Below are 12,489 nucleotides of genomic sequence, written 5' to 3'. Positions count from 1 at the left end.
CAACTAACTGGAGGAGGGGCGTCCACGCGGCGGACAGGACACTGATTCTCCCTTCTCCTTCTCGGCCCCCTATCATACAAACGCTAGCTGAGCAGACCCCCTCCGGAGCGGCGCTCTCTCACTGCAGCGCATCAGCTCCCGGAAGGGGTGGATGATGGTGGTAGGTGTCGGGGAGCGGGGCCTCCTCCGATCCCCTCGCTGCTGTCTGACCGAGCGCACCCAGGCAACGGGGCGTTCGGTCTCCTGCTTACAGTGCCATTAACCCCCAATGTGCGCCCAGTGATTGTGAATGAGGAAAGGCCAGAGAGCGCCAGCACGACTTACTCTCAGAGGAAGTGAACAGAAGCGAGTGTCTCACCACTCTGACACTGGCAGCACCCCAGCGGTCCCTGGATAGAGTCATAGGCTGTCCCTGATAACCAAGAATGGAAGGGGATGGTCAGAGGAGGGAAGGGGGAGGTTAAACATAATCACCTAGTCTAGTGTATTCACCTCATTTCCCTCTTCCCTACGCCATTTTCACCCTTCCTCTGGTCAAGCAGGGTCACCCTTTAAGCTACTGGCCCTGTAGTGGCAGGACGCTGGAAAAGGGGGGCTTGGATGGGTGACCCCTTGGCTGGCGGGATGCAGGGGAGCGAGGCTGCCCTGGTCCACCTTGTCTTCTGTGGGGGAGACAGCATTGCCTGTGACCGGCGCTGGCGCAACTCGACCCCGGGAGAACAGGGAGGCGAGGCGTCCACTGTTTTCCCATCTGAAAAAGAAGGAAAAAAATTAACTAAAACAAAAAATCTTCAGGAGCTTCCCTGCAGAGCAGGGAGGTCTTGCCTCCTATTGACGCTAGAAAAAACTGAAGCTCTCTCTCCAGGCTAGAGGGGGTATAGCTGCCAGGGGAGGAGCTAACAGCTTTTACTAGTGTCAACGCCTCCTAGAGGACATAGCTATACCCATGGTTCCTGTGTCCCCCAATGAATATGGGTGAGAAAATAAAATAAAATCAGTGCAGAAATTCCAGATGTTCTTTTCTGCTTTCAGCAGGAAAAGTTGAAATCACAGTGGTGGTGCACCACAAGTCCCAGCAAGCAGCACAGAACCTCTCTGCATGCAGTCACCTGCTAGAATGCCTGCATGCAGGGAGGTTCAGCCCTTTCCTGTGCAGCTATAGCGCTGCCATTGGCTGGAGCATTGTTCCAGCCGATTGCAGCGCTGGCAGGGGACACCAAACACTGGTGTCCCCTGGCCTCACCTCGGAGGAGACAGGTGTAGACAGGTTCAGCACCAGACCCCCATCCACGTAACTCCATACCGCTTCGATATGCCGGTCTTCATTGATCGGCCAATCGCAGCGCTTGGGGCTGCAGGGGGGCGGTGCTACACCATGCTGCCCTTACCCGGCATGGCTGCCTGCCAGTAAGAGCAGCCATCCTGCCCTCAATTCCCTCCCAGCACCCAGCGGACCTTGTGCTGTACATGTACGTTGCTGGTCCTTAAGTCACATTCAGCTTTGACGTACATGATGGCAATGGTCCTTAAGGGGTTAATGGACACTTCTAAAGACTGAATGTATTGACCCTCCTTTAGAAGAATAACTTGATTAGCACGCGATCAAGCATAGAGAAAAGACTACACAGCCAGAATTGCTTTAATAGATTTAATACAGAGCAGATAGAGAAGGTTCTTGTGTACTTTGTGAGGACTCTTGTGGTCAGTGGTACTTTCTCCAGCGGTCGTGCTCTACAAAAGAAGCAAACAAAGTAACTATAGGATATAGGCGAATCACAGGATTTTAATATATCGTATTTTTCGCCCCATAAGACGCAATTTTTCCACCAAAAAAATACGGTATATATATTTATTTTAGCTGAAGGACCCGGCTTTGCTCGAGTATATTTAATCTATTTAATTTAATGTTTGTGTGTGTCGTTAAATGATAAACACTATCCACTATAACGGTGACATCTACAGCAGTGACATCGTATACGAGTGTATTACTGTTGTGCATCGGCAGCATGAAGAGCACGGCGTCATAGCAACCAATGACGCCGTGCGCTCCTGCTCTCAGCAGGATGCCAGGCCGGTATACCACGGACTGCTCACGGCCGTGTGCATTCAGCCTAAATCTGTGTTAGTGAGCACTTATCCTTTGCAGAGATAATCTATCCCACCTCACAGGTGTGGCATATGAAGGTGCCGATTAGACAGCATGAATATTGCACAGGTGTGCCTTAGACTGCCCACAATAAAAGACCACTCTGAAATGTGTAGTTTGATCACACAGCACAATGCTACAGATGTCGCAATGTTTGAGGGAGCGTGCAATTGGCATGCTGACTGCAGGAATGTCTACCAGAGCAGTTGCCTGTGCAATGAATGTTTCCTCTCTCTACAATAAGCCGTCTCCAAAGGAATTTCAGAGAATTTGGCAGTGCATCCAGCCCAGGCCCTCCACATCCAGCATGTTCACCTCCATGATCTTCTGAGACCAGCCACCCGGACAGCTGCAGCAACAATCGGTTTGTATAACCAAAGAATTTCTGCACAAACTGTCAGAAACAGTCTCAGGGAAGCTCATCTGCATGCTCGTCGTCTCATCGGGTCTGGACCTGGCTGCAGTTTGTCGTCGTAACCGACTTGAGTGGGCAAATGCTCACGTTCGATGTTGTCTGGCACGTTGGAGAAGCATTCTGTTCAAGGATGAGTCCCGGTTTTCACTGTTCAGGGCAGATGGCAGACAGCGTTGTGTGGGTGAGCAGTTTGCTGACGTCAAGGTTGTGGATCGAGTGGCCCATGGTGGCAGTGGGGTTATGGTATGGGCAGGTGTATGTTATGGACAACGAACACAAGTGCATTTTATTGATGGCATTTTGAATGCAGAGATACCGTGACAAGATCCTGAGGCCCATTGTTGTGCCATTCATCCACGACCATCACCTCATGTTGCAGCATGATAATGCACGGCCCCATATTGCAAGGATCTGTACGCAATTCCTGGAAGCTGAAAACATCCCAGTTCTTACATGGCCAGCATACTCACCCATTGAGCATGTTTGGGATGCTCTATATCGGTGGATACGGCAGCGTCTTCCAGTTCCTGCCAATATTCTGCAACTTCGTACAGCTATTGAAGAGGAGTGGACCAACATTCCACAGGCCACAATCAACAACCTGATCAACTCTATGCAACGGAGATGTGTTGCACTGTGTGAGGCAAATGGTGGCCACACGAGATACTGACTGGTTTTCTGAGTAAGGCAAATCTGTGCACATTTCAGAGTGGGCTTTTATTGTGGGCAGTCTAAGGCACATCTGTGCAATATTCATGCTGTCTAATCAGCACCTTGATATGCCACACCTGTGAGGTGGGATGATTATCTCAGCAAGGGAGAAGTGCTCACTAACAGATTTAGTCCTCCTGCAGACGAACATGTGCGCCCAGTGGCCATGCTGCGGCCCGCAAAGCACGAACACTGTCCGTGGGGCAGCCGCAATGGATCGCAAAACCATTCACTTTAATGGGTCCGCGATCCAGCCGTTCCGCAAAAAGATAGGACATGTTCTATCTTTTTGCGGAACGGAAGTACAGGACAAAACCCCACGGAAGCACTCAGTAGTGCTTCCGCTCCGTGCTTCTGTTACGCATCTCCAGATTTGTGAACCCATTGAAGTGAATGGGTACACATCCGTGATGCGGAATGCCCACGGAACAGTGCCCATGTATTGTGGATCCGCAGCTATTAGAATGATAAGTTTTTTTTTTGTTTTGACTTTCATATTGATGGCCTATCATCAGTAAGTCATCTGTCTAGTGCACACTGGAATACCGGGTTTTTTGCTACCTTTATATGGATAGCTTATCCTCAGGGCAGGCTGTCAATATTTGCTGGGTGGGGGTCCAGCATCCCACACACGTTCTGCAGTAGCTCTGGCCATTGTGTAGTGCAGGGATCAGCAATCTTGGGCACTCCAGTTTCCACTGAAACTACAACTCCCAGAATCCTTCTTTCACTTCTATGGAAGTTACAAGAACAGACAAGTAAGAGAGCATGCTGGGAGTTGTAGTTTCACAGCAGCTGGAGTGCCGAAGGTTGCTGATCACTGGTGTAGTGGATAAAGCTACTGCTTCTACTACCTGTGTTGGGTAGAAGAAACAGTTTTAAAAGGTTTTTGTGCCAGACTCCAAGAACCCCTCTTTAACCCCCTGGCATCATTATGCCAGTACAATGCTGTAGATGCAAGGATGGGCAGAGACACACAATTCAAGGCCTCATACAGCTAAATTAGAGAAAAAAAAATATTAAGTTATGACCGCTGGAGCACAGAGGGGGAAAAAATATTACTGGTCCTTAAAGGGGTTATCCTGGAAAAGATAATGACCTAGACACAGTGCCCGGCCTCTTCCAACAGCTGATCAGCAGGGGTCCTGCGTGTCGGACCTCTGCAGATCTGATACTGATGACCTATCCTGAGAACAGGTCATCAATATCTTTTCCTGGATAACCTCTTTAAGACTAAAATTAGTCATGTCACTAGGGGGGTTAAAAAATGCCCTTGTGCACCAACTAAATTAACTTCAGACATAAATTAAAAATCTACAGTAAAAAGTGACATTTTCAGGAAGATTTGTCCAATTTAATTTGACTATTGAGGGGTTAAAGGGGTTTTCCCATCTCAGTATACAGAGGCCCTAAAGTTGTGCAAATGATCACCTGTCCTGCATTCATTTCTATGGGGCTGCCGAAAATAGCTCGGCTATTTCCGCCAACCCCATAGAAATGAATGGGAGCGGTGGCCGCGCAAGAGCGGTGCGCTCCCAATTCAGTACTATGGGGAGAGTGCGTAGTGGTGGCTAGACCCGGTGAAATCTGGGGTCCTCCGGACAACCACCTTCCCCTGCTCTGTTCTCAGTGTAGGTGTGGGTCCCAGAGGTGAGACCCGCACTTAAGACAATGAGGGCATATCCTAGCGATATGCCCCCATTGTCTCAGATGGGGGCCTTATTCTGCCCTTACAGTAGATTCATTGTACAGGTCGTTCACCTATTTGCAGCAGTGTCGGCGGGGTGTGAGAACAGGGCCTTATTCTGCCCCTACAGTAGAGTTTTCTTTAAAGCCACTTACTGATGTGATCATACTCCCAGGTGTAGCTCAATACAATGTAAGCAGCAAGCACCATGGCAATGCCTCCAATTCCTCCCTTCTTCACATTGACGTACTTGTTATAGTATCGATCGTGACCTAAGTAATTAAAAAGAAGACAGGTTTCAGCTACCGGATATGCCTTCACCTTTTCTGTCCTGATATGTGGGTGGACAATCTGCGGTGTATTACAGTGTCTGTAGCATAATGCTTCAGTCCTGAATTTAACCACTTGCAGACCACCCAGTACCTATAGACATCCAGACGGTCGGTATTTAACTCTACAAGGACATTGTAGACTTAGGAGCTGGAGGATCGGGTGGCAGATAAGACTGAAAGGGATTGTCCTGGAATACATAACAGCCTGCCCCCCCCCTGCCTTGAAAGGATTATACTTACAGTGATGCTCTGGTCCTCTATGCCGCCTCCCTCGTCTCCATCTTCTGGTCCACAGACACGTCACCGCTGAATATGCGCATGCCGTGGAAGAACACAAACCCTGGACAGCAAGATGGAGACGCTGGAGCCAGTGTGGAGGACAGTAGTGGCAGAGAGCAGTTGGGTAGCAGGCGGCTGGCACCTGTTAGAAATGATGTACTCCTAGAAAACCCCTTTAAATTTTCATAGGCCAACATCGACCATAAATGTCTGACAGAGGTGGTTCCCCCAGCCCCCGACCTGCCTGGTTCTATGACTCCAATAGAAGTGAACACAGAGAGCCAAGCACAGATGTAGCCACCTCTCATTTACCCTCCACCGGGATGCAGCCGTCTTATAAGCAAGCTAGTTAGGGGGACGCCCATTCTCCAGCTAGAAGTGATGGTGGATGTGCTAGCGAAGAGGCAGCTGAACATCTATGAGATGAATGGGAGTTACAGAAATCTCGGCATGCTATCATTTAGAACAGGGATGCTCAACCTGCGGCCCTCCAGCTGTTGTAAAACTACAACTCCCACAATGCCCTGCTGTAGGTTAATAGCTGTAGGCAGCTCGAGAATGCTGGGAGTTGTAGTTTTGCAACAGCTGGAGGGCCGCAGGTTGAGCATGCCTGATTTAGAATGTCCCAGAACCTCCAATCACCTTGAAGGTGAACGGCTGCAAATGTGTGGCCAGATCTGCACCAAGAGTGAGGTAACAAAGAACCCCCCGCCGTCCCGTTTTCAAGATCTGTGGGTGTTCAGAGGCACGTGTCTTAACAGTATTGAGGTGGATACAGGATTTTCGGGTAAATGGTGTGTCTGTATAACAGGGCTTCTTGGGGCCCAAAGAATAATATTCAACTGTACAAAAGAAGAACCTTCTTATTCTGACCTCTGCGAAGGGAAGCAAAAATTCCATTTGGAGTGAAGTTACATGTGGCGAGCCAGTTGGGCAGCTGTCCGAGCTTGACATCCAGGAGGCGCTTCTCTGCCAAGGGAACTGAAAATACAAGTATACAAAGCGAGATCTAGAAACAGAACTACGTGGCATCCCACTGTGCCTAATAATGTCATCACCAAGGGCCCGACCCGTGTGGGCTCTCCTAATGTGTATATTCCCTTTGGGCTCATGCACAGCCGCAAAACACGGATACCAGCTGTGTGCATCCCGCGTTTTGCAGAACAGTCCGACCCTTGGCCGTAATGCGGACAATAATAAGACGTTCTATTTTTCTGGCGGAACGGCCATGCGGACACAGAATGCACACGGAGTCATTTCCAGTTTTTAGCAGCCCTATTGAAGTGAATAGTTCCACATATGGGCCGCAAAAAAAATGGTACAGCCACAGAAAAGAAATCCGTTGGTATGAGTACACAGCAATTGTATCATGTGATATTACCAGGAGAGCCCCTGTATATACCAATGCACCGCTGAGCTCAGGGGCCACACACCTCCAGGGAAATTGTGAGCATCAGAGGGCTATTCCCATCTGGGACACTGAGGGTATGTTATTAGGGTACACTATCAATGTAAGATAGGAGCAGGTCCTACAGGAGGGAGGCACACCAGTGCTTGGCTTTTATGGGACTCCCATGGTGGTGCATGACCAGCGCACACTCCTTCTGGAGAGAGGTGCAGGGGTCGGACCTGCGCCCGACACCAATGGGATATCCTAGCGATAGAACGTCAGTATCCCAGATAGGAAAACCCAACAGATCTGAGCAAACAGGAGAATCCTGACAGGTAATTCATAGGACCACCACATAGTCATCAGGTGTGATGGCAGAGCCCTCCTGCACAGGCTGATACACTGAGGACAGGACAAGGTGACCCCTTCCTATGCCGAGCCCAACGTCCCTGAGGTCAGGCGGAGGGCCCTTCCCGGTGTAACAATCAGGGGCCCCATAACCCACTGTATGCAGCCTCCCCATACCCGTGCTGGACTGTACAGAGACAAGATGCGGCATTACAACGTGCATGTGCACAAGGCCAGCACACGTCTGTACTCTAGCGGCGTCAGCTACTGGGCAGCCGGCGGCCGCTTCATGGTCCTGCTGCCCGACGGCTGCTCCAGTGTCCGGGCAGAACCACGGGGAAATAGACGCCGGCTCGCCGCGCTCACTTACCGATCTTGTCCGCCATTTTGTCCTCCGGAATGACACTGACGCACAGGAATGAAGAAACAGAGACAGATCTACCTCCGGGAAAGGGGAAGAACAGGAAGCCGGGCGGTGACGTCACATCCGGTCATACCAAGGTATCCTCCATATTGCTGGAGGCAAATTAACTTGTATCCTCCATATTGGTAGTGGACGCTGAATGAATACATTTTCTCTCTGTCATTTTATGTTCATGACAGCAGCACACAGTAGAAAAGGACTGAAGCAAGCAATCAGCAATCCATTTTATTTGACTTATCAAAATGTAATTCAATTTGTACAAGTGGCAAATATGGGATGAACAAGATCCACAACCTTAATCGCACTACTACAAAATTACCTAGATAGCCCTATTATTCCCCAGATTATATTTCTGGAGCATCTTTTCTGTGTTCCCTAATTTACTCCTTCAAGAAATATCTCTGTTTTAAACCATATGGACAACCCTTTGAAGGCCTGGGCTACATGGAGACTTACTGATTTTTTCAATTCTTTAACTATGACTGCAGTCCAAAGGAATACACAGAGTTGTATGCAATGTTGCGGACCACAGCTAACACTTAACACTACAAAAAGACCTCAGGGTAACCCCAGCCTAATTCATACATTTTTAGGGGTGATAAAAGAGGAACAGCACAACAAAGAGGTCTAAAACAAACATGATCCAGAATGTGGTGAATCTGTCATTGATTTTGTGAAACCAGACACAAAATGATGCTAGGGTGAACAAAGCCTTAATTTTTCTCCTTATGAGAAGAGAGCCAGGGGCAGATTTGCCAGGATATCAGAGTTGCATAAAACACCAAATAGGCTAGTTTCAGACTTGCGGCAGGACGGATCCGACATGCTGTTCACCATGTCGGATCCGTCCTGCGGCTATTTCGCCGTTCCCCCGGGCCGCCGCTCCGTCCCCATAGACTATAATGGGGACGGGGGCGGAGCTCCTGCGCAGCACGGCGGTGCACGGAGAAAGCCGCCGGCCTAAAAAACCTGACATGCAGTAATTTTAGTCCGGCAGCCTTAAGCTGTGCACCGCCGTGCTGCGCCGGAGCTCCGCCCCCGTCCCCATTATAGTCAATTGGGACGGAGCGGGGGCACAGCGAAATAGCCGCAGGACGGATCCGACATGGTGAACAGCATGTCGGATCCGTCCTGCCGCAAGTGTGAAAGTACCCTTAGGCCTCTTTCACACTTGCGTTGTTGGGATCCGGCATGCACTTCCGTTGCCGGAGGTGCCTGCCGGATCCGGAAAAACGCAAGTGTACTGAAAGCATTTGAAGACGGAACCGTCTTCCAAATGCTTTCAGTGTTACTATGGCACCCAGGACGCTATTAAAGTCCTGGTTGCCATAGTAGTAGTGGGGAGCGGGGGAGCGGTATACTTACAGTCCGTGCGGCTCCCGGGGCGCTCCAGAATGACGTCAGAGCGCCCCATGCGCATGGATGACGTGATCACATGGATCACGTGATCCATGCGCTTGGGGCGCCCTGACGTCACTCTGGAGCGCCCGGGGAGCCGCACGGACGGTAAGTATGCTGCTCCCCCGCTCCCCACTACACTTTACCATGGCTGCCAGGACTTTAGCGTCCCGGCAGCCATGGTAACCACTCAGAAAAAGCTAAATGTCGGCTCCGGCAATGCGCCGAAACGACGTTTAGCTTAAGGCCGGATCCGGATCAATGCCTTCCAATGGGCATTAATTCCGGATCCGGCCTTGCGGCAAGTGTTCCGGATTTTTGGCCGGAGCAAAAAGCGCAGCATGCTGCGGTATTTTCTCCGGCCAACAAACGTTCCGTACCGGAACTGAAGACATCCTGATGCATCCTGAACGGATTACTCTCCATTCAGAATGCATTAGGATAATCCTGATCAGGATTCTTCCGGCATAGAGCCCCGACGACGGAACTCTATGCCGGAAGAAAAGAACGCAGGTGTGAAAGAGCCCTGAGTCATAAGGGTTTGTCAAAACTTTATTTACCGGTCTCAAATACAGCACATGCAAGGCCTGCCTGAAATGCGTTGTGTTTGAGACTTCAAGATAAATGTTTTGCCTAAGACAATTGGTTTATTTCAGAGTTTTCCTATATCTTCTCCTATTGTGGTTGAGGCCAGAAGTGAAGGGACCTGGACACTGCACAGCCCTGAAGGGGTTCTCAGGGCTATAGAGATTGATGGCCTATTCTCACTTGAAGGGGTTCTCAGGGCTATAGAGATTGATGGCCTATTGTCACTAGAGGTCATCAATATCATTTTAGTGAGAGTCCGACCCCCGACACCCCCACAATCAGCTATTTTGGGCAGCTGCTGAACTGGAAGCTAATAGTGTACGAACAGTGTAGTTTCTGACTCCACCAATAAGAAAATCAGAAAGTGGTGGTCTATATATACAGTATACAGTATATATAGAGAGAGCGGGGGCAGAGGTCACCAGAGGGGCTTGATCGTCTATGCAGCATCAGTTAGATTTAACAACAGTGTCTCTGTTAGAGCAAGGTATCTAATCATGCTTTTGGCAGGTTTGGCGACCATATAATGAGTATGGGGCCTCCCAACGGGACCCAGTCTTTTTGTTCTTAGGGGAAAAGCTGCTGCTGTAAGCCGTGTACCGGGGTGGGCTCCCCAGGATACAGCGAAGTCACATACAAGGAAAGCGACACTGACACCAGCTTACTATGCAAGAACAGAAACTTTACTTTGACAATAGTAATAACACAAGTATAAACAGAATAAGTAATACCCCAGGCCCACAGTCACCGTCCCTGTCCGAGGGACAGGCCTAGCCCGTTGGAGCACACAACAGAGCCTGAAAGTCGTGCTGTGCCGCTACAGAGGACACACCTAACCGGTGGCAGACGCAGCAGAGCCTGCAAGTCAATTACCGCGCTGCAGTCCAGTACAGTAAGGCCTAACAAAAGATATAACCGTAGTTATCTAACTAATACAAGGCTAGTCTCTGTTATTTCAGGCGCCACACTATCATATAATCAGTAACCAGGTGTACTGACCTGCGTCTGTTCTGGGCCCGAGGATGCTGCTTACCCGGGATGGCCACCAACCTCTCAGCAACCGTGCGGCCTTGCTTGATAATAAGGCTTCTTGTCCACACACACTGGAAATGGTCTTCCTGGGACAACCTCTCTTTCAAAGAGCTGGATCCAATCAGGGACAACAGCTATTCTCCTTCCTCTGAGTGTCCTTTCACTGTCGGACATCCGCAAGCCAGGATGGAATCGGATTCAGTCTCTCACAGCACAATCCTTCCACCATGTCAGATCAGCTCAGACTTCCTGGTTTTTCTCAGAAGCAGCCTGCATGAGTCATTATCTGCTTTGCATATGTAAATCCCAGAGTGTGCAGGCTGTAGCTGCAAAACAGTGGCCTCTAGTGCCCGGGATGCCAAATGACAGTTCCAATACAATTTAGGCATAAACATTATACAGGCATAGCTGTTCCACAATCTCACATGCCACCCCACTAGAAGTTGTCATCCTCGGCAACTCTCCCCATACAAACTTATCCTGGGCCTAGCACTGTGGAGGCACACCAGCATTGGGCCTCGTTCACCTTCTCAGATTGAGGGTCTCAGAAATACTGGGGACATCAGGCATATTTGACGAGAGAGGAGCTGTTGACTGTTCAGCATTGCACCTGGGTGGCAAACCTGTCACAGCCGGAACCTCTGTGGACACCTGGGCAGGGACAACCCACCATTCCTCCTCTTCCTCATCAGAGGGACTTTCCTCCATACTTGGAGCGTGAGGAGGCACCCCCTCCACGCACACGGCTCATTAAAATTGCAACGTCTCAACATATTACGGTGTAAGTTCCGTGAGGGTCCCCCTGTCCCTACTGGCTCTACCTCATAGACCAGGATAGCGGGGTCTACCCTTCTCTTCACCGTGTATGGAACCGCCTCCCACCGTCCATCCAACTTCCCAGATGGCCGTTTGGCTTTGACCATCACTCGATCACCCGGGACATACCCATCTTTCTGCACTGGTCTTGGGTTAGGGTGTACCACCTGTGCCAGGCGCTCCCCCACAACCTTGTGGACTGCTCTCAGCCAGCGGCGGTGCTCCTGCACCCATGCGGTGGTACTTCTCGGTGGGGGCTCCATCGGATTAGGCATGTGGAGATCTTCAATCTCCCGTCCGGCTCGTCCAAACATGAGCATATGTAGAGAGTATCCGGTGGTACTGTGTACTCTGTTGTTATAGGCCCACATCAACTCAGGTAGGTACGTGGGCCACTGGGCTTTTTGACTGTCTTCCACAGTCTGCAGCATCTGAAGCAAGGTGCTATTGAAGCGTTCACACACCCCGTTTCCTTGTGGGTGATACGGAGTGGAGCGTTCAATCCCATACAGTTGGTACAGTTCCTTCATTAGAGTACCCTGAAAGCATGCTCCCTGGTCAGAATGTATCCTCCGTGGACACCCGAACACCTGTATAAAGTGTTTACAGACAGCTTTGGCAGCCGACTCTGCGGTTTGGTCTCTGGTGGGCACAGCCACCGCATATTTGGTAAAGTGATCTGTCATGACTAGACAGTATGAGTGTCCCGAGGTAGAGTATCCAATCTGTATATAATCGATCATCAGAAGTTCTAGGGGCGCTGAGGTGCGGATGGTCTGCACAGGAGCCCGCTGTTCAGTACTCTTACTCAACCCGCAGGATCGACACTTGCCGCGGCCACCATGTCGGCCAGATCTGGACAGTATACCAGCTGTTGGAGCCATTTGAACGTTTTGTCGCTCCCAAAATGAGCTCCCTTTTCA

General features: G+C 50.1%; 1 protein-coding gene across 1 annotated transcript; it reads right to left on the bottom strand.

The window, feature by feature from the left end:
- Positions 1–1,621: 1,621 nt before the first annotated feature.
- Positions 1,622–7,804, bottom strand: ATP5MF (ATP synthase membrane subunit f). The gene is made up of 4 exons (XM_040439441.1): positions 7,679–7,804; positions 6,444–6,551; positions 5,115–5,231; positions 1,622–1,731 (listed from the first exon to the last, which is right to left on the bottom strand). Exons 1-4 carry the CDS (start codon positions 7,692–7,694, stop codon positions 1,703–1,705), a joined length of 270 nt encoding a protein of 89 aa, XP_040295375.1. The 5' UTR covers positions 7,695–7,804; the 3' UTR covers positions 1,622–1,702.
- Positions 7,805–12,489: the final 4,685 nt, after the last annotated feature.

The sequence above is a fragment of the Bufo bufo genome, chromosome 7, assembly GCF_905171765.1.
Source record: "Bufo bufo chromosome 7, aBufBuf1.1, whole genome shotgun sequence".
In the NCBI taxonomy this organism is placed as follows: domain Eukaryota; kingdom Metazoa; phylum Chordata; class Amphibia; order Anura; family Bufonidae; genus Bufo; species Bufo bufo.
The sequence above is the reverse complement of the archived record's forward strand: the minus strand, read 5'-3'. Positions and strand labels throughout refer to the sequence as shown.